The sequence below is a fragment of the Typopeltis vanoorti genome, chromosome 15 (genome assembly GCF_054136105.1).
Source record: "Typopeltis vanoorti isolate ZY-2024b chromosome 15, IOZ_Tvanoo_1.0, whole genome shotgun sequence".
Classification (NCBI taxonomy): domain Eukaryota; kingdom Metazoa; phylum Arthropoda; class Arachnida; order Uropygi; family Thelyphonidae; genus Typopeltis; species Typopeltis vanoorti.
In genome coordinates, this window is record NC_143563.1 from 56,314,159 (window position 1) to 56,337,974 (window position 23,816).

General features: G+C 36.8%; 1 protein-coding gene across 1 annotated transcript in view; it reads left to right on the forward strand.

Moving 5' to 3' along the window:
• LOC150098776 (uncharacterized) overlaps positions 1-23,816 on the forward strand; it is a 50,295-nt gene that overhangs the window by 14,009 nt on the left and 12,470 nt on the right. Inside the window, exon 3 of the mRNA XM_090405751.1 lies at positions 12,000-12,180. Within this exon, the coding sequence (XP_090261877.1) occupies positions 12,000-12,180 (181 nt within the window). The remainder of the gene's footprint in view (positions 1-11,999; positions 12,181-23,816) is intronic.

Below are 23,816 nucleotides of genomic sequence, written 5' to 3' on the forward strand. Positions count from 1 at the left end.
AAAATAGTTGTCCGATTCAATCTTTTTGCAATGCACTGATTCAAAAAAAAAAACTATTTCGGACCTGATAGCGGAACCCCATTGATTAGTAGTGATTTATGAGTAAATTTTGCCATGACTGCAAACCATTGCCAAAAATACGATATAAGTGATTAATTGATCTACTAGGGTATAAAAACCTTCTTTTGCCTATAGGGGAATTTCAGAGGTGCAGTCTTCAATCAAATATCTGGAGATCCCAGGCAAGAAAAATTATACTTAAGGTAGAACAATAAAGAAGGGAAATAATAGAAGACGAATATTAAGTAAAAGAAACATATAAGTTAAGATATAAGAATATATAGAGAACAGCCCTCCCATATTGTTACAATTACAGCAGCGTAACCCTATATTATTACAGCTTCACACTTTGCCCCCGATGCATGCATAACTGACAGCTGCAAATTCTCCTCAATCATTCCAACTGCCCAACATACAATGTCCCCTATATCCTTTTGCCAGAAAGAGATCAGAATCGTATTGTCTAAATTAAACATAAAGTCTCCTGGCCCTGATGGCATTCCTCCGGTTGTCCCAAAGGTCTGTGCACCAGAACTGACTCCTGTGCCACCATCCCATGCCACTCCTGCGCACCATCCTATGCCACTTGTGTATACTCTCTTACTACACTAGTATCTATTCCAAAGCCAGGAAATTGGCCTATATTCAACCCATTCCTAAGAAGGGAAACAAATCGCTGTCTTTTAACTACTACCCTATCTCACTCACCTCATCCCTGTCTAAAGTGCTGGAGAAAACTATCAATTCTTAACTCCTACACTACCTTGAATGCACCCAGCTATTAAGTGACCACCAGTATGGATTCTGTCACTGCCAATTAACAGGAGATCTACTCTCATACATCACCCATCTCTGGACAAATGCCATAGAGAAATTTGGCGAATCTCAAGTGGTTGCGCTTGATATCTCCAAAGCTTTTGACTGGATCCGGCACAAAGCTTACTAAGCAAACTCCTATCATTTGGACTGTTGCATTCCTTGCAGTTGGATTGCCAGCTTTCTGTCTGCTCATGTGTGCACGCACACACACACAATGTGTGATGGTAGTGGTTCCTTCTCACCATCCAACTAATGCTGGGATTCCACAAGGCTCTGTTCTCTCATCAACCCTCTTCTTTCTGTATATCAGTGACCTACTTCAGTTGACCTCCAACCCAATACACAGTTTTGCAGATGACAGCACATTGCACTCCTCCCTTTCATTTGATATATCTTGCCCTACACAACTCACTTCGACCTACAGAACATCAACCACCACCACTGCCCTCAATTCTAACCTCCAATGGGGCTCAGATAGCCTCGTCAACTTCAATGCTAGTAAAACCCAGTTCTGTCTTATTTTCCACAAAAAAGAACCATTTTCCCCCAGTATTATTTTTGATAACACTCAAATTTCCAGACAAGATGAGATTTCTCTTAGAATTACCCTGACATTAGGCCTCTCCTGGCATAAACACATCACAACCATTGCATCCTCAGCTTTCAAAAAACTAAGAATTCTCTTTTGCTCAAGACATTAGTTCACTTTCAAGCAGCTGTTAACCTTATATAAATCACAAATCTGCCTAGCTATCGAATACTACTCTCACATTTGCAGTGGGGCTCCTAAAAGTTCCCTCAAAATGCTTGACTCAATACAGAGGAGAGCATTTAGATTGATAAATGAGCCATCGTTTACCAATTCAATCCTCTCACTTTCACATAGACATTTGGTCTCTGCAATTTATGTAGTCTGTAAATATTTCCATGACAACTGTTCATTTGAAATAGCACCAATAATTCCCCCACCCGTTACTAAGTCCATTAGAACACATGCAGCTGCCACTCAACATCCTTTCACAGTACACCTTGAAACCCACAGAACAAGATTTTTTTCATCCTCCATCCCTGCTACTGCTGTACTGTAGAACATTCTTTCCTCTGATATATTTCCCAAATAATACAATAGACAGGCTTTTAAATCAAATGTAAACAAGTTTTTCCTTTCCCAACCTACCCATATATGGTACAACGTATACTATAGGTTGATCTACTAACCTCTTGTGTATGGGCTCAACATAAAAAGATTCTGTATTCAGAATGCAATTAAAGTTTTCTATGTTCCTGCCACCTTTTATAGTTTTAGTCTTTCTTTAGTTCTGAATTTCATGTAAATCTGTTAAAGCTCTTATTCAATTTAGTTGCAGAATCCTGGAGACTACTTGCACTTGATGTGTTTAGGAATACAACATCATATGCATAAAGCAAAGAGCTAAGTTTGATATTTCCAGTTCTAATATCAAGTTTAATGCAATCTATATAGATGATGAATAAGACTGGAGATAGTGTCACAGGAAATACAAGATAATTCTGTATGTAACCTCGTATATATATATCTGACCATCCTGTTATGATTTTTGGGATATATGAAGATTCTGACAGAAAACCCTTCTCATCTTGTATATCAGCAAAAATCATGTTTTGAGGGATATATCCTGTTTGGAGATACACTGTGAGGGAGTGTTGATTAGTTGTTGAACATGTTGAAATGGATTGGCTGATATATCAGTCTGATCATTCTTTTCTGTAGAGTCCAGTATCTTTAGGAACTCTTAAGGGAACCACCCCAGATATTCGATGGTCGGATGGATTTCTATCAAGTTAGAAGTTGTCTTGAATGGGGAAAAAAAAACAAAAAAAAAAAAACTAATTTTTCTGAGGCAGAGGAGGCAATATTTGTAATATGTTTGTGCCAAGAGAGACTTGAGGTTAGAATTATCCCAAGAAGATAGAGCTCATCATGCATAGGGATTTGGATGTTATCAAAAGTAAGGCTGCAGGGGAAAGTTTTTACCCCCTGTTGTGAATGTTTTGGAGATCAGTACTTAAGATGGTAGTGGTTGAGACTCTGGAGATTGTAATAATTTGTGCATTTGCAGATTTGTTAAATTAAAAAAAAAAAAGGAATGCAGTGTGCTGTCAAGAAAAATTATGCATTTGGTTGGTAGTCTTCTGGAGTTGATAATTTATATGTAGAAGAAATAAGAGCCTTGTGGGACCCTGCATTGGTTATATAAGAAGATAATGAACCATCACCCCTAAGTGAGCGTTTAGTCAAAAACACTTAATTTTTTCATTGTCCAGATATGGGTGACAAGTGAGTAGATCACCTGTTGACTGAGAGTGACGAATCCATATTTGATCATTTATTTGTTAAGAATCTTCAAGATAGTGTAGCAGTTGAGTATGACAAGCTCTTTCCATTACTTTAGAAAAAACTGGAGTAAGAGAAATTGGACAGTAGTTTGAGGATATAGATTTGCTGCCCTCTTTACGGGTAGGTTACTTTCCAGACTGCAGGGAATAAGAGTGTGTAAAAAGATGGCACATACACAAGAAAGAGCCAACCCTGGAGCAAGATCTTGAAGACAATTGGAGGAATGCCATCAAGGCCAGGAGATGTTTTGGTATCCCTTTTGAGAAAATTTTCCTGATCTCTTTTTTGGAAAAAGGATACACTTGGTATTGAGTATAGTGTGTGTTGCATGGTTGGAGCATTTACCAAAATTAGCAGTACAAGAATTGGAGGAGAAGTAGGAAGCCAGGAGGTTGACTTTTTTTTTTCTCTGTGGGTGATGATGCAGCAGAGCCATCAGGTCTCTAGGAGTGGTCTCCACTCCTAGAGACCAGAATCCATGGCTGCTATTTGGACAGGATGCAAGTTTCGTGCAGCTATTCCAGGCTTTGGTATAAACAGTGTAGATGGATATAGTTTTGGGTGCAAACTAGTCATGGTATGTTGATTCTTCTCTTGTACAGCTTTGGCACAACTGTGGAAGAACCAAGGTTTAGTTAGGGGGTGGGAACTTAGGATGGAATGAATAAATCTGTGTGTTAAAGCTTAAGTGCTGGAAGAAACTCATATTAGAGCCTTGTTGGAGTCAAACAGCACTAAGAAAGGATTAATTTAAATGTTATTTAATTCTTCCATTATTTTATCTCAATCACTGCGACATCATTAGGGATTACAATTTTAAGACAGTATTATTAAAATCTTTCTGAAAAGAAGGACGAGGATTAGGGGAAGAATTGGTTATTTTTTTGATACTGTGGGAACTCTAGTCAGGTGTGGTGTATATAATTAAGTTCTGCTGTAACAGCAGACTCACCGGAACAAAGGTTTAAGCTCTATTAGTTAGTGTTTTAATGATACCATATTGTTGGGGGGGGAGAGTTTGTGAATGTATCTGCTTTTGTGGGTGAGCCTCCTGTATACTAAAAAGGACAGGTTACCATTGGGTAGGCACATTACCAAGGTATCTAGAAAAACTAAACTATTATTAGTTTCTTTTTCCATGGTAAACTGGATTCTAGGATGCAGACTATTGAAGTGAGAGAGAAAAGAGTCTAATGTATCTGGGCCATGAGACCAAATGGACAATAAAATGTAAGTGCTCTCTTACAGCAGAACTTTTTATTTATTCGTGTGGGGTTCCTCAACCATCCCTTAAGACTGCTTGAGCCCTCCTAGTGAGGGATTAAGTATGTATTTTATGACTGTAAATCCATGTGTGTTCATGGGCCAGTTTGACTTTTCTGAGGGACGAAAAACCTGAGTTTCCAGGTGAAAAAACCTGTACCTCCATATGAGACTGGCTAACCCCACCTTTAGTCGAAAGAGACCAGATAAAGGTTCCTCACATTCTGGACAGGAATCGAACCCATGTCTTTCTGACCAAAGGGATTTGTCTATACCGACTGAGCTATTGAATCTCTACAGCAGAACTTAATCATATTCACTACACCTTCTTATCTAATGGCTATATTTCCCACAGTATCAAAAAAATGACCAATCATTTCCTCAATCCTTGACCTTCTCTTCAGAAGGAATTTAATAATGCTATCATCATTCCATATATCTGAGGCACTTCAGAAAAAAAAAATAGCCAGAATCTGAAAAAAATGCAATCTCTGCATGACTTTCAAGCCCTACCAAGAGCTTGCTACTCTTATACATCCTATTAAAGATCACCTCTCTCTGTGCCTGGAGTATATATGAAGTGCCCTGTTCCTACAAGTTGGCCTACTGTGCACAGAGAAGATCAGCCAAAATCTGCTCAGAAGAACACAAAAAAATACATCTGCAGTTATGACTATGGTCAATCAGACCTTCCGAACCATGCTTTAGATACAGTTCATAGAATCGATTGGAAAAAGACTACCATGCTCCATTGCAATAATTTAGAAGAGAAAGACTATTTTTGAAATCTGCAGTGCTCTGAAAAATCATCCTAATCTAAATAAATATGGTAACATAAAAGTTCCCAAAATATGTGAAACAGCAATACTTCGAGATCGTAGTTTACATCCTAGGCTCCCACAGAGGATGCCCCCACCTAATTAGTACTATAGCCTTTTGTCCATGTGTTTCACTTAGTTTCGTATTACAGGTCTCATTATATCCCCTGACAGTGTCTCAGTGACTGAGATGAACCATACATTGGAACAATTAAATAACATTTTAAAGCCTTTCTTAGTGCTGTTTCACTCCATTAAGCCTCAAACCTGAGGAATGAATAAATGTTTCCAAGCTAATAAGAATTATTTTGATGATATGTTCAGTACATATGTTTGGATCTGATGGCCAGAAGTAATAATTCATCCAAGGAAAAGGTGCTTAATAGTTGTGTAGATCATCCCACTTGGCATTTCTTGTACGGCCATACAATGCATGGATGTGAGTGATTGTGTTCATGTTGTTTCATAATGAGAAAAGGTCAGCATGAGATTGTGGTCTGAACTACTTGGATGGTGGTCACTAGTGAGAAGGTCCATGGTATTTGGAGAATGTTTGGAATTGTCTGTTATGGCAAATGACTCGGTCTCTTTGCCTGTTTAATCTCTGCAGTTGGGAAAGAGCAGTCAGCTCATGTAAAAATTGAGGTTACTGAGCATGATGACTTTGCTTTTAGGAAAGTTGATCAGAGAAAATTAACATTTATGGAAAGGTAATTTCCATAGTATTTGAAGAGTGTTTGGAATTGTCTGGTATAGCAAATGACTCGGTCTCTTTGCCTGTTTAATCTGTGCAATTGGGAGAAAGAGCAGTCAGCTCATGTTGTAAAAATTTAGGTTACCGAGCATGATGACTTTGCTGTAAGGAAAGTTGATCAAATAAATTTGATAGAATGGGTACAGTGATTTTCAGCCAGGGAAGGTTAAAATAGGAAGATTCCAAGTTGGGTACTTGGAATATTCCAAGTACCCAACTTGGAACTGGATTTTTGCATCAATATTCTTTTTTTATAATTGATTGTCCATGCATCATCTCTACATTGTCATTTATCTTCCACTTGATTCCATACCATTCCATGCCTTGGTTGGCACTTCCAGACTACAGGTTATTGGCATTAGTGAAACATGGCTGACAGAAGATGACACAGCTAGTAGAATTAAATGTGAGGGGTATGGTGTGTTCAGGAGCGACAGGGAGAATAAAATGGGGGGGGGGGGGTATTGATGATAGCAGGTGAGCTACAACCAAGGAGAATAGAAGTGGAACCGCAGGATAGAGATAATAGCACATTTTGAGGCTATTTGGTGTGAGATTGAAACTAGCAGAACAAAATATACAGTTGGGTGCTGCTATAGACCAGGTGATGGAATAGATGGTGGAGATAGTATGCATAAGCAAATAGAAGAAATGAGTGGAAGGAGGGTAATTATTCTGGGAGATTTCAACTATGGTAATATTAATTGGAAGGAGGAGAGGACACATAGGAGGAAGGAATTGGATTTTATGTGGTTATTAAGGGATAACTGTCTGCGACAGAATGTAATGGAAAATACTAGGGGTCAGAGAATGCTTGACCTAGTAATTGCATCTGAGAATTTGTCTGTAACGAATATGACCACGTTGCAACCAATTGGCGAGAGCGATCATAGGGTCTTGACTTGGGAGGTGGCTTAAGGTGTAGAATTTACAATTAAGACAGGGTGCATGTGGAATTATCGGGCTGGTAAATATGACAAGCTTAGGAGATTGATTGGTACAGTGCCATGGCATGTAAAACTGCAAGGGCTAGAAGTTGACAGTGCATGGGAGGCGGTTAAGAAGTGTTTGCATGAAGCAATGGCTGACTGTATAAAAAAAAGAAACAACTATGGAGGGAATTTAAGGAAAAAGGTGACCGGCAGACACATGAACAGTATAAAGCCCAGGCCAGAAGGGTAACGAGTGTGGTAAGAATAGCAAAAAAGGATTACTAAACAGTTTTTTCGATATGTTGCTAGTAAAAGAAAAAATGTATATGGCAGAATGATTTTAAAGAATGCCGATGGTAGGGAGGTAACTGAATTAGTTGATATAGTTGAATTACTGAGCGAGCACTTTGCAAGAGTATATCATCCAGGTGGTGACATTGCAGAAACGAATGAACCAAAAGTTTATACAGGAATTGTGGTGAATGAAGTGGAGGTTGAGTAGTCTATTACAAAACCTCAATGTCAATACAGCTGTGGGATTGGATGGTATACCAGCTCGTGTCGTACGTGAAGCGGCTAAAGAATTGTCAGTACCCTTGACCATTCTGAGTCTCAGGTCTGGGTTAGTCCCGAGCAGGTAGAAAGAGGGGAAAATAGTTCCACTGCATAAAGGAGGTTCCAGGACTACTGCTGTAAAATACTGTCCGATTAGCATATCAGGAATCGTTGTCAAGGTCTTGGAGAAACTAGTCGAGAGAAGAATACAGGATTGGATAGATGAAAATGTGATACTGTATGGGGGACAACATGGTTTTGTGAAGGGTAGATCATGCCTCAATAATTTGCTCACGTTTTATAACACAGTAACGACTGAACTGGATAAGGGTAATGGGTTTTCAGTGATTCTACTGGACCTTGCCAAGACCTTTGATAGGATACCACATGGAACTCTAATCAGTAAACTGGAGCAGATGGGGATGGATATAGGGTTGGTGAGATGGATAGGAGGGTGGTTGATGGAGAGATACCAGAGAGTGGTTTATTCAGGAGTGGAGTCCAAAAGACTGCTTGTGACTAGTGGTATGTCGCAGGGTTCTGTTCTTGGATCACTACTTTGCAATTTGTTCGTTAATGATATAGGAAAGGATCTGAGAGGAAGTGTTCACTTGATTGCTGATGATGCAAAGTTGGGTAGAGCAATTGTGAGTGCACAGGATGTCAAAATTTTGCAGGATGATTTGGATAGTTTGGAGGACTGGGCTAAGGAAAATGGATGTCAATTTAATGTGGCAGTATGCATTTTGGAGTGAAAAGATTAGCAGCGGTATATCACATTGGTGAACCCGTACTCCAGGAGATTGATAAGGCCAGGGATTTGGGAGTGTTGGTGGATAGGGAATTGAAGTTTAGATTACACATTGCAAAAGTGGCTAAAACAGCTCATCAAATCACTTGGTTACTGAAAAATACTTTAACGAGCAGAGACAAACAAGTTATTGTTCCTCTATATCGAGCCCTGATTAGACCCCATCTTGACTACTGTGCCCAGATATGAGTGCCAGGGTTTCTTCTTGATGGGGGAGGAGGTGGAGAGGATCCAGAGACGAGTGACCAAGATGGTGCTAGGTGTGTGGAATGAACCTTATGAAAACAGATTGAAGATTTGTGGGTTGCAAAAATTGGTTGATAGGCAGAAAAGGGGTGATATGATTGAGACATTGAAATTACTGATGGGTTAATATAAGATTAATCCAGAAGATATTTTTGAGAATAGGGCTGGTGGTGGGTGGACTAGGGGCCATACATGGAAGCTGGGAAAAATGTGGTTAACAGAGGTGTTAGAGCTAGGTTCTTTACTTGGAGAGTGGTAAACGAGTGGAATAAGCTGCCAGAGTCTATTGTGGGTGCTATGACCATGAATGAGTTTAAGGTGAGGTATGATAGATACTGTGTGAAAGACGAATAGTTGTTCTTGACATGATATTAGGGCCTCCCTCGATGAGTCTGTCGACTCCTTGGAGTTGCCCGTAATAATAATAATAATGGCACAGAAGAAATGGTAGAAATGATTCAAGGCCTATTGCATGAAAATATATGTCAGTAAGAAAATATAAGTTATTTTCTTCATGTCTCATAGACTGATAAATGCACTAATATATAAGTAATTAGCTTATTGCCTTCAACACTGATAGATAAGCAGGTTAAAATTCAGCCCATAGCTTTAACAAAAAAGCTTTTCTAGGTCTCGATTGAACATACAGTTCAATCGTAAACTAGTAAATTCAGGTGACTAGCAATATAATTTGCCAAACTGGTGGGTATAGTTCGCCCACCGATTTGATGTCCCTCGACACTTCTGCGAATGTCAGAAAAAGGAGAATCCATTCCGATAATAGGGTAATCAGTCTGTCTTCTGGGATGTAATAATAAACAAACTGAGTTTGTTTATTATTACAGGTCGGAAAATTTAATTTTTCTTTTACGAACATTGCTGTTTTTAAAGTGTAACTGTTTTGTTTGTATAACAGTTGGAAAAAATGTACGTAGAGTGTTAATACATGCAAATACTGCGTTCTACATAAAACAGTGTCACTTCGCTCCATGATAAGTTTCCTTTTATTCTGGGACTTTTTAAAACAAAATCCGATTTCATGAAGTATTTTCCTTAAAGTTTATCTTTTCCCAGGAAAATTAATTTTTTTTTTTTAAGCACAGGAATCAATTTCGGAACAGTTGGCACTCTTTTCTTGACCACGTAAAATTCGTGAATAGCTCTTATAATGTCTACATCAAAATCATTCAAAGCTACGGTTTCGATGATTTTCTTGCTCTGGCGCTTTTTTTTTTTTTTTTTTTGGAGATTTAAATTTTGGCTTACCTTCACCTTTTGATTCCCTACGAATTCTTTTAACAGTCGACCCCGATACGCCCGTAATTGCACTTGCACGTTTTATGACTTGAGAAAGGGGAACAAGAAGACGGCCTTCTTTTTTGCAGAATGTCAGCACATTATTCAATATTCTTTTGCAAGAGCTACTGAAACGTGTAACAATAGAACTTGTTGACTGTACTGGATCCATCATACAAATTAATAATACAAAAATAATGCAAAAAGAGAACAACAAAAATCAAGCTAGTACTAGTATAGCGACAGACAAGAAAGCACGTGATTTTGCATGTTGGCGACCAATTCGTACATCCTTAATTTCTTTCTCCCCTTCAGCATGAATCGACTATTCTTGGCGCCAACCCAAGAAGGGATCTAGAAATGGTGGGCGAACTATAGCACAAAATTTTTCAGTTCCTGTGTATATATTAAAAAATACAGTTTTTACAATATGATTTTTAATAGCATTTTCTCATACTTTTGGCATTCATTGATATTTAGATTTAGGAAAGACAACAAAGAGGAATCATAAACAGTCCGAGAATTATAAACAAAATCATCAACTATTTTTCTTGTAATTCTATAAGAAGAGAAGATGAGCATAAGATATCTATCTATTCAGGAACCTCTGAATTTGTTGCTCATATCTTAAAGAAATGCCATCTTCAGTACATACAAAAATCATCAACCCAATCAATATCCTTTTACCATCTCCAAATGATAAAGTACCATAGTTATTGCTACCTGCAGTCTATCAAGAAAACTGGCTGCTCTTTCACAAAAATATTTCTGAAGACTAGTAAAATGCTGAACTAAATAAGCGTTATGAGTTTACCGAATGCAAAATTGATAACACTAGCTATAGTATCCTGTGGGACAATGCTAAGCACCTACAAATTTGAACGTCTTTACATAGAAAGTTCCAGATTCTTCATTATTCAAATCTCTATCTCAGTGATGAACTATCTCTGCTAAAAATATGGAAAATTTGCATTAAAAACTGTATTTTTTTTTCTTAATGAAAAGGATCCTGATACCACAATAATTTATAAGCTAATGCTCTCTCTCTCTCTCTCTCTCTCTCTCTCTCTCACACACACACACACACACACACAAAAAAAAAAGGGGGGGGGGGGAGAAATACCATTTTTTATGCACTTAAATTTTTTTTTTTTAATATTTCACTCATTAACACTGTTGATTTATGAAACTTAAACCAAAATATTTGTATCTAATTTTCATTATTAACCGTGAATATCTATTTTTATTCTGATAAATTTTACAGACTCTATTAAAGGCAGAGATTAAAAAAGAAAACTGCAGCTTGAAAATTCCCAAAAATTATCATTTTTTAGAGACCTTTTTAAATTTATATTTCAAAAAATAATTTCAGTAATGATCTCTCTTTGTCATAACAGAAGTTTATTAAGTGGACTGTTATTCTCTTTGTATACTTTTTATTTCTGCACTCACATATCCATGTGTTAAGTTTTTTTATTAACGCAGTTTGAATTTAAATCAAATATAAATTTTTAATTTTTGTTCAAACCCATATCAAAATCTTAATAAAAAAAAATTTTAAAAAAAGACACTATACAAAATACAAAAAAGAGTAACACCAAGCTGAAACTTATGAATTTTGAAAACAGAATTCAAATAAAAGATGGGCAGGTTTTATTTTCAGATGAAAATATTTCATATCAGACATTTCCACCTTTGAATCCATTTTACAACCTACTCTCTCCTAAATAAAAATAAATAATTGTCCAACAAAAAAGTGAAAAAACATCAGATTTGATACCATCAGTTGGTACTTCTAGCATGTGGTGTGAATGCATAAATATTTTTAGTATCTATTATTAAATTTCTTATTATTTCAAAATCCATATCTTCATATGTATATAAAATCTGTGATATTTAAACGCTGTTATTTTGTTGACCTTTTGTCTTTTTTTTCTCTGCACACTGACATAAAAGTGTGTTGCTCTTTATCTTTGGTATATAAATCCTGATAATGTTTCAAAAATAATTTGAATACTCCCCCCCCCCCATTTTTTTAATTAATGGTCTTGTTTCTTTCTTTTTAAAGGTAATAACACTTGTTGCAAAAATGGAACAACTTCGTGGTGTTGAAGTTCACACCAACATCCACACTGCCATGGAGAAATGGTTAGAGGCAATTCGTAACGTTCAAGCACGTCGTAGAGATGAGATAATCAATGCCACAAATCGTCATCGTAATGCAACCACTCGCATACAGGAGGATAAAGGTTTGAACGCTTGGAATTTAGTTTAATGCTTGTGTGCATGCACACACACACACACACACACACACACACAAAAATGCATTATATTTCTGAATAGACTTCATCAATTGCCAAGTGTAATACTATTTATTATTGTTATTATTGCATGGGTATTTCCATGAGTATTTTTTCTTTACATCTCTTAGATAACTGGGACAAGAATTTCATAAAGTCTTCTACAAACAAGAGCCTCCATAGCTCAGTCAGTATAGATGAAGCCCTTTGGTCGGAAAGATCTGGGTTCAAATCCCATCAGTGACATGAGAAACCTTTTATCTGGTCTCTTTCAACTAATAGTGAGTTAGCCGGTCTCATATGGAGGAGGATTTTTCACCTTGGAACTCAGGTTTTTTGTCCCCCCAGGACAGGCAAACTGGTCCCGTGAACACACCTGGATTACAATCATGAATACGTCCCAGCCATATGCTGGTCCTGAGCATGGATAAATAAATTGGAGGGTTGGGGAAAGCAATGGTGAACTACTCTGTAAAAATCTCACCACGAATACTTTGGGCAATGTCTACAAAGTCACCTACAGCTGGAAATGACTGAAATGGAAAATCAGATTCAGATTTCCATGGAGTCTGAAGACTCATCAAAGACCAGTGGTTAAATTCAGCCGGGGCCTGTCCCCTGAACTTTTTTATGCACCAGGCCAGACCTTTTTCTGTTTTGTGACTTTTCTCCCTTTACCGTAATTTTGCCTACATTATTGTGTTATTATTCAACAATTGTTTACAGTTTTGAATGTGTATATAAAGTCAATATCAATAGTCGCCACATTACGAATGTGTGATGACAGGGAAGTTTGAAGCTTCCTGTAATGCGTTATCTTGCAGCGATTGACAAGCAAACATTATTGCAGCTTAGTATTTGACAGACTCGTAGCAATATTTTGTCTTTTCTGGTTGGCAGCACTGTCAATAACCAACAGTAGATTAGCAGTTGTTTATCAGAGCTCATCATTGTGAGAAGCACAAAGAAAATCGCATAATATTTTTGTGTTTATCTAGGCCTAGTACCATATTTACTCAAATATAACTCGCACTTTTTTCCCAAAAAATTAAGGCTAAAAAAATCAGGGTGTGAGATATATGCAGGGATTTTCGGAAACTAAAGTTTTCAGGAAGAAACTGAACATGGGTATGACTTACCAAGAATCTCCCATTTGCTATTGCTATTTCTGGCCTAGAGAGCAGTTTCCTTGTGTGCATCCTCCCCAAATAGCATCATCTTCTTTCCCATTATTTCAAACAAAAGTTACCAGTAATCAGGGCCATCGCCAAATTAGATCGTGCCCTGAGGTAAACAATTAAATATCGTCCCTGATGGATTATAAGACAAAAATATAAGAAAATCTCCAATTGCTGTTTTGTTTTTATTACAACAGAAACATTAATGCAAAACAATTAATTACATAATAACATTAATTAAATCTTTGCTCTATGGGGATATCACACAATAAAACTTTATAAGCTCTTCTAAATTTAAATTATAAGCTATGTCCGCCTCTATCAATATAGTTGCTAGACCAATCTTTCTTGGGTCATTGTTGTTTACAAATAATTTTTACTCAGTTTAAGCTTGGAAAAACTTCTTTCCACATTTGCTACATCAACAGGAATTGTTAACAATATCCTTAGGGCGGTGGTTACTTTTGGATAAATTTCTACAAGATTTTATGAGGGATGTCCAGAAAGTAAGTTCCGATTGGCTGTCAGAGAAACAAAAATATACTTACAAAAAAAACTTTATTGGAAATTAAAGTAGACATCTTTCACTACTTTTCTGCATAATTTCCGCCATTGTTCAGGCAATTATCATAACGGGGCACCAAGAGTTGTATACCTTCATCGTAGAAGGTTGCTGCCCTGAGATGCAAACCACATATTGACTGCTTCTTTGACCTCGTCATTGTCTTGAAACAACCGCCAGCAACCAAGGAAAGATTTCAGAGGTTTGAACAGGTGAAAGTTGCTTGCCGCGAGGTCAGGACTATATGAGGAATGTTGGAATTGTTCCCAGCCAAAGGTGGTGAGAAGTTGTTGTGTTATGCCGGCCGTGTGTGGGCAGGCATTATCATGAATCAAAACAGTGCCCCTGGATTCGTGCAATTTATTCTAGATTGCACGACAGTTTCTTAAGGGTTTGGCAGTACATGCTCGCATTGATTGTGGAGCCTTGATGCAAGAAGTCTACCGGCAAAATTCCTTGTCTGTCCTAAAACACAATGCACATGATTTTCCGAGTGAAAACTGTTGTCTTCGGTTTCGTCTTGACTGGTGATGAGGTGTGCCTCCACTCCATGGGCTGTTGTTTGGATTCAGAGGTTGCATTCGACACCCAAGTCTTGTCCCCGGTGACGTCTGCTCAGGAAAGCATTGCCATCCTCATGGTAGCAGATCAAGAATTCTAACGCAGTGCCCAGCCAATTAATTCACTTTGCATTGTTCTCTAAGCAACTTCATCGCCCAGCATGCACACAATTTTGATAATTCAGTTTCTCCAACACAATTTCATGAAGACATGAACATGAGTTCTGGAAATTGCAGCGAGAGTGATGTCATAGTGAATCCCCCTATTCTGTCAGTCACTAAAGATGGTCATCTTCTCTGTTCACCATCGTGCACACCTGTCCTTAAATTTCTTACTAATCTTCGTACCATTGAATCACTCATTGTATGTTCTCCATAAAGCTCAATAATTTGCTGATGAATTTCAGCTGCTACATCGTTCCTCGCATTCAAGAAATGGATAACTGACCTAATTTCATGGGTGATTTGATTTTCTTAGACATTATAAACACACCAAGAAACATATGCACTGCAAGAATGTCTGAAAATGGCACCAACGCCTTGTTAAGGAATCAACGAACTCAGCATGCATGCGCACCATTGCGATCGCAGTGCTGCAGTAAAAATATTTAAAAACGGAACTTACTATTTGGATGTCTCTCGTGTATGAAGGTGGTCTGAAAAGTTCTCGGCCATAGATGGCAGAGACGTCGTGAGGAATTTTGGCACCTATAGCCAGGAAAGGAAATTGCAGCATTCTTAAAAAAAAAAAAAAAACTAAAAATCTCAATTTTTGTGCCTATGACCGGGGACACGTTGGCCATAGCCTCACTACACCTCTCATAGATGACAACACTATCAGCAAGTTTTTTTTTTTTCCCTAAGTTGGTATATCTGTCATAATCATCTATACAAAATTGCAAGTCATTCTATCAAGTAGTTTGTTTTATACAGCTGTCTGAAGCAAAAGTGCTGTCTGTATCCCTATAAATGGATAAAACTGGGTATTGTGCGGTTATAAAATTCTTTGTAAAAGAAGGTTTAATGCCAAAAAAATTCATTCCAAGTTCATAAAGGTTTATGGGCACTCTTCTCCTTTGTTTTCGACAATTAAGAAATGTGCTGCAGGGTTCAAGCGTGGCCGTACCAGCCTTGAAGATGATCCACGTGAAGGACGTCCGAAAAGTGTAATGACGCCAGAAATCATTGATCAAGTGCATGATATGGTATTGGATGACCGGTGAGTCAGAGTGGTGAAATTGCCGAGACTATAGGCATTTCAAAAGAACATGTAGGATATATTTTGCATGAAAAACTGCAAATGAAAAGGCTTTGCGCAAGATGGGTGCCGGCTTGCTCACATCAGATTAAATCTTTAACTGCTGATTTTATATTCTACTGACATTGTCCCATGTGCTGGATTAATTTTGCAAAAAAAATTATAATTAAAATCAATTAAAATTCTTCCAAGTAAAAAGTCTGAACAGCATCATACATTCTTGATATACACTTGTTCACTCACAAAAATGGCAATAATAGTGTTTTATAAAATTTCCATAATCTGCAAGCAGTGTCTACTTGAGAGTGCCATTTTTTCCGTGCTCAAGTTAACTCGCTGTAGCAGTTAAAGGGTTAAAAACGCAAATGCATGAAAATCTCTGAACAGTGCTTGGAGCATTTTAAGAAGAATAAAACTGATTTTGTGCATCGATTTATTACTATATATGAGACTTGGATTCACCGTTACATACCAGAATCCAAACAACAGTCAAAACAGTGGACAGAAGTCGGTTGTTCAGTGCCAAAGAAGACACAGTTGGTTCCATCAAGAGGAAAGGTCATGAAATTGGTGTTTTGGGATGCTAAAGGCATTTTGTTTATTAATTATCTTGAAAAGGGTAAAACAATAACTGGGGAATATTATTCTGATCTTTTAACCAGACTAGACGAAAAAATTTGGGAGAAAAGACCCAGTTTGCAGAAGAAAAAAATCATCTTTCATCAGGACAATGCACCTGCCCACAAAGCTGTTTCGACAATGGGGAAATCAAGGGATCTGCACTATGAATTGTTGGAACATCAACCCTATTCCTGAGATTTGGCTCCTCTGACTTCTGTCTCTTCCCAAAATATCGGCGAGCCCAAGTGTAAGTAATCACTTGGGTAGTACAACACTAGGGCAACTCGGAGCAAAGGTGGAGCAAGCTCTGTAGCTGTCCTTAATATTCTCTCATAATGTAAAATGCAGCTCCTAGGAGATGTATTACTGTTTTACATTATGAGATGAGGTCACTACCCAGACCGGTTTCAACCTTTTTGAGGTCTCATCAGTGAATAGGTAGACCTGGAATATCAAGGTTTTAAGTGAACCGAACTTACATATACCTCTACTAACGAATTGCTAAACTGATGTACCTATATATTGTTATTACTACTGCTACTAATAAGAAGCAGCCAAAAGGCTATTTTACAGGCGACATAAATTAAGTTTAAAGGAGATGGTAAATCCTGTATTATTCTACAGCCGGGTACGAAACTCGGATCGTAATCCTAGAGTTTCATGCCGAAAAAACTATCTGCAAGCCCAAGTGTAAGTAATCACTTGGGTAGTACAACACCAGGGCAACTCGGAGCAAAGGTGGAGCAAGCTCCATCACTGTCCTTAACATTCTCTCATAATGTAAAACGCAGCTCCTAGGAGATGTGTTACTGTTTTACATTACGAGAAGAGGTCACTACCCAGGCCAGTTTCAACCCTTTTCGAGGTCTCATCAGAGTAGGTAGACCTGGAATATCAGGGTTTTAAGTGAACCGAACTTACATATACCTCTACTAACGAATTGCTAAACTGGAGTTTAGCACTTCGTTAGTTTTAGCAATTCCCAAACTCCTAGGAGCTGTGTTTTACATTATGAGAGAATATTAAGGACAGTGACGGAGCTTGCTCCACCTTTGCTCTGAGTTGCCCTGGTGTTGTACTACCCAAGTGATTACTTACACTTGGGCTCACAGATAGTTTTTTCGGCATGAAACTCTAGGATTACGATGAATTTCGATCCTAGTTTTGTACCCGGCTGTAGAATAATACGGGATTTATCATTTCCCTTAAACTTAATTATGTCACCGGTAAAATAGCCTTTTGGCTTCTTATAGTAAGTTAGGCTTTTTTCCTGCGATTTTTTATATGCGGTTTTCTGTGGAACATATCTACTGCATAAAAAGAGACCCGACTGTGTGTGTGTGTGTGTATGTGAGAGATAAAATTTGGTGAGGACCACTTTTCTTTCATTATTTTTGGGAGAATTTTTAATTCTTTAAATAAATCTATTGCATCTACATCAGATGTAAAATATCTTGTTGCCCTAATACTTCGCCTACTGCAATATGCTTGAACGAGCACCCTTAATTAAGCTGCATCATGAGGCATGCTGCCTCTATGCTACCTTGTTGATGGTACTGCTAGTTATTTACAAGACTTGAGATACATAATGAAAAATCCTTCACGAATGACTAGTGAGAAGAAAGCAGGGTGCGATTAAATTTATTTAATTGACTTCCTACCATACTATCTTTCTTGATTCTGTTGTCTATTTCCATATTTAATTTACCATCTTCACTAAAAATCGTACCTAAGTAGCAGAAATGTTTTACTTGTTCTATAGGTTCTCCATTCATAATGCAGTTGATATTTTCATTGTCTTTGTCTTTTTAATGCTGATCTTCATACCATATCTATTACAACAGTTATTCAATTTAGTCAGGGAATTTTGCAGACTTTTAGCAGATTTATTTAGAAGCATAACATCATCTGCATAAAGCAAAGAGCTGAGATTAACACCTCCAATTTTGATATCAGGTTTCATACCACTTTCTTTCATAATGTGATCCATATAGATATAATGAATAAACAGAGGGGATAATGTACGTCCTTGTTTGACACCAGATTTAACATTAAACTACCTTCCTGTATTTCCTTCAATTCTAACTGCTGACTTACAACTCAAATAAAGACTAAGTATTGCTTGATATAATGCCCCATTGACACCATATAACTGTAGCGTTTTGAATAGCTTCTCTCTTGGTGCCTTGTAATATGGCTCTTCCAGATCTACAAAACTTAAATACAGATCTTTGTTATATTCCCATAATTTCTCAACTGTCTGTCGTAAAGTGAAAATCTGAACCTGACAGCCTCTGTTTGGCTTGAATCCAGCTTGTTCTTCACCAAGCTTCTCTTCCACGATCCTTCTCAAGTATACTTGCATATAGCTTACCAGGAACACACAGTAATGAAATACCTCTGTAATTCTCACATTCAGTTTTATTTCCCTTTTTATATATGGGTACTATCATCTGGAATTCGTACCTCTGTCCAAGCCTTCTGAACTATGTAGTGCAGCCACTGTTACTTGATCATTTCTGATCAAATATCATCTACTCCTGCTGCCTTTCCACATTTCAAGCCTTTAATGGCTTTTTCTACTTCAAGTATGGATATGTATTCCTGATTGCATGCCTGTTGAGTGTTTTTAACCACTGTGCTATCACTGCTTGTTTCATTTAGCAATTTTTCGAAGTAATTACTCCATACTTCAAGGATATCTTTTTCTCCCGTTTTCATGTCACTTTTATCGTCTCTAATTCCTTTTACAGCACTCTTTCTTCCATTTCTGAGCTTCTTCAACAACCTCCAGAATATCTTGCCACCTTCTTGATATTTATTTTCTATGTTCTTGCCAAAGTCCTCGCTTGACTTTTGTTTAGCCAGTTTTACACAATGTTTAGCTTTCTTACATTTGTCCCTGTATTCTCTAAGAGCACAAGCCGACTTATTTGCCAGGAACTTTTGATATGCTTTTTTCTTTTCTTTCACTGCTTCTTTAACTTCCTGTGTCCACCGTGGAGTTCTGCTTTTTCTATCCTTGTACACAACCTCACCACATGCCTCTCTGGCTGAATCAGTCAGTGTTTTCTTCAGGGCTTGCCACTGAATCTCCAAGGTTTGATTCCTGCTCTCCAATTCTTTCATTTTTTCTTGAATAATATTTGTATTTTAGTCTACAGTTCACATCTGAGAGCTTCTCAACTTTTATTCTCTTTAAAACTTTCTTACTGATCTTATATCTTCAAGCCATGTCCTTTGTTTTTTGCCTCTTGATTCTTTTCCCATAATTTACCTCCTAAAACTGTTAGTATCCCTGTCCTGTTGAACCTCTCCGTATATGTCCCACCAATCTCATCTTTCTCTAGATCATTTCCTGTAATAAAGATCTCTGTGTTCTCATTCTCTGTAGGACATCTCTATTTGTCACATATTCAGTCCATGAGATTTTCAGAGCTCTCCTATAGCACCACATTTCAAAGACCATTATCTGTTGTCTTAGTCTCTTCTTGAATATCCAGGTCTCACTCCATATGTGAAAACTGGCCACACTAATGTTCTTATCATTGTTTTCTTTGTCTCGATACTCGCAAAACTTCTTAGGATATCTTTATTTTTCCAGAAGGCATCTTTAGCTATAGCTGTTTTTATTTTTATTTCTTTATCTTGCTTTACGTCTGCAGTAAAGTAGGTGCCTAAATATTTGTATTCTGTTGTATGTTCAATTTTCATATTGTTTATGAATATTTCTGGCTCGGATCTGTTTTCTTTTGAGATTTTCATAAATTTGGTCTTTTTTGCATTTATATCTAATCCATATTCTTTACCTTCTTCAATTAGTAGCTGCAGTAGTTTGATTAATTTGTTTGTTTTCTGCTATTAGAATGGTATCATCAGCATATCTAAGATTGTTGTATTTTATACCATTGATACTAATTCCTATTTTTTATTTTTCAATCTTTTTCATCACTGTCTCACTATAGATATTAAATAGATTTGGTGAAAGGATACAACCTTGTCTAACTCCTCTTTTTATTTTCACTACAGAAGTCTCAGAGTTAAACAGTTGTATTTTCTGCTTGGTGTAAATCATTTTTATAATCTTAAGTACATCATCTTCCATGTCTAATTTATCTAATATATCGAACATTTTATTATGTTTTACCTAGTCAAAAGCCTTCTGAAAGTCTATGAAGCATTTGTAAATGTTCCTGTTTCTTTCAAGTGATCTTTCTATTAGTATTTTTAGTTCGAGGATAGCATTAATGGTTCCCATACCTCTTCTCAAGCCTTTCTGTTGTTCACTCAATTCACCGATTAAGGCTCTTTCAATTTGTTTGTTAACAATGGTTAAAATAATTTTAGATGCATGGGATATTAGGCTCACAGTTCTGTAATCCTTGCAATTTTGTGCATTATTTTTCTTTGGAATTGGTAAAATATATGTTGTAAAAACTTCAGGTAATTCTATTGTTTTATAGATGTCCTGAATGGATTTCACTAAATAGTTATTATTATTGCCAGTCAAAGCTTTCAGCAGCTCAGCCAGGATTTATTATTAGTAAGATTCTTAATTATGTGTTCTATCTCCTTTCTTGTTGGTAGAGTGGTATCTGCTGTTAAGTTTAACTTAAGGTGTCGTGAATCATCTAACATGTTACCATTATCATCATCATCATCATACAGATCCGATAAGTACTCCACCCATCTTCCATTTATCTTTTCCTTATCAATGATTATGTTTCCATCTTTGTCCTTGATGTTATTAGACTGTGTACATTTTGCTTTTCCATTAAGTTCTTTCACTTTCAGGAATGCTTCTCTGGTTTTGTTCCTATTTTGTAATTCTTCTATCTCAGTGCACTGCCTATTTATCCAGTTTTCTTTCAATCTTCTGCATAACTGTTTGATTCTTTTATCCAATGTTTTATATCTTAATCTTTCTTCTTCATTTGCTCCTCTTTTCCATGTTCTTCTTTGATCGAAAGGTTGATTACTTCTTGTGTTATCCATGGTTTTTTCTTTCTTCCTTCTTGTTTATTGATGTGGTTTTTAGCAGATGTTATGATAGCTGCTTGTAGTCTATTCCACTGAGAGGATTCATTTTCGTTTTGCAACTGTGTTTTTGCTTTACTGGACATAATTTTTCCACTCCTTTTGCATGTTCACTGCCCACATCTTTGTTTCCAGAATATATTATTGTTTCTCCTGAACTTAGCTGGATCACTCCCTCTCTATTTCATTTTGTCTCGCTTATTCCCAACATTTCAGTTTTGTACTCTCCCATTTCTTTGGCTATATTGATTGCTTTTGATGTTTCTTACACAGTCCTCACTTTCCAATATCTGGTTTGTATTGTTTTTTGGCACCAAATAATTTCTCTCTCTTTGGGTTTTTGAGTCTTGTCCAAATTTTCTTTTGTATTCCTCATTTTTGTAATCTCTCCATAAGAGCTTTTGCTAGGGGGGGATGCCATAGTCAGATTTTTCTCTGGTCCTGGTTTCTATAGCAAAGCACTTTTTTTTACAAGGATGGGTTGCTAGCCCTTTGCTCAACCCTCACCTGTTTACCTGGGCTTGGAACTGGCATGATGTGGCATAGCTGCATTACGGCTAGTTTAATTTATTTTGTAAGCAGTAATAAAACTTTCTACAACATGTAAGACATTTGTTTCATTTAAAGAACTTAGACTGAAGGTGTTGTTTAAACACTCTTGTGGCATCTAGTGAGAGAAGCCCTTCAACAGTTTTGTCTCTTTTTGCCATAACTCCCAAAAATTAGATATAATTCACACCTTAAGAAACAAGCAGTCTCTGTTTTAAAAGATGAAGATCAACTGAAAATAGGAACTCCAATTTCTTTGCTATTTTATTCTCAGTGGGTATTCCATGAACACCTTCCAGAAGATTTTTAATACTCCTCCTTGCCAAAATCCTAATGTTCAGTATTGAGATTCTGCTTCTATCCCATACTTTGAAAATCTTTCCATCAAGATTGCTGTTCTGCTCAAAAATCATATTATTAGGATAGCTTACAAACCTGTCTGTAGTCTCCTTAGATTTCCAAATGACATTGGTTCCTTCTATAAACATTTGGAAGTTTATAGAATTTTGTGTCCTTATGATTTAGCTTACATAGGTCAGACAACCAGAAATTTTGAAATAAGAAAAAGGAAACATTTGACCGATGTTGAATATAGACTAGAAGAAAAATCTGGGTTTCCACATCATTCACTTACCACAAATAACACTGCAGGCTGGATTACAGCCACCAGTTCTTATATAGAGGACAGTTTCCTTTCATTCTAATTCAAGGAGTATACTGCAGTCATTCATTCATGTGATCCTTTGACAAAAACCGGCCTCTCATCTCAAATTATGCATGGAAATCATTAAAAAGATCTCTCAACTGACTAGAATTCAACTTCTCTAACTATCCAAAGAGTCAGCTGATTCATGCCTCCTTTTGATTGTTTGTTGTAATGGTTTATCTGAATTTCATTCCTTTTTTTTTTTTTTAATCCTTTCTCAGTTGACCACCTGAAAGAAGCTGGTCATTAGTGTGCAAAAATAGTTGGTGTATAATATGCTTTTTCGTAATAGTAATAACTAATAAACTAACATTTTTTGTATTAAAAATTTGCTTATTAAATATTGTTTATTTTTTAAATGATATATAAAAAGTTATTTGATACAGAACTTAAAGTAAGATGACACTGTTTCCTAATTTCAAAGGCTCGTACCATTTACAATTTGTCTTGGATTATACTTTGGCTGCTGTAGTGGATTCTTTTCATGTAAAGAACTATCTTACCTTTTTTCTACTTCCATGAGACCCTGCCAGTACTAAGATGAAAAATCTGATCAGGAATTTGCAGTTCACTTATAGATTATCTTAACACAGAAGCCGATATTTCATCTAATCCCATTGCTGTATTCACATAGTTATTTTGCAGTGTGAATAGATGTGAGACTACAGGTGGAAGAACCTGCAGTTCTACTTCTAGTCTCACAGATGTGAAACTATTAGTAGAAGAACTTTCCCATTGAATGATTCATTGACAAATTAAAGTCAGTAATTCAAGCCAATTTTGTTGCTGATGTAACCTTTTTACTATCTGCTTTTGTTAAAGCTAGTTATTCCATAATCATTCTTCCTCTTATTCATCATATAGCAAAAGAACTCAGGGTTTCTCCTTACTGGTTATTCTTCTCACCTGCACTGTGTATTGCTTGTAACATTGCTCTTCACATTTTTTCCTATGTTCCTATGACAGTATTTTCTTTTAATGCAGTTCCTGCTTAATTTATTACTCATCCATATAATTCCCAAAATCGTGAATTCATTTTGATATTGTTTTTGTCAAACTTAATCACTTAATCATGGACAGAACATGCGACAAATACAGATGGCCTACAGAGAAT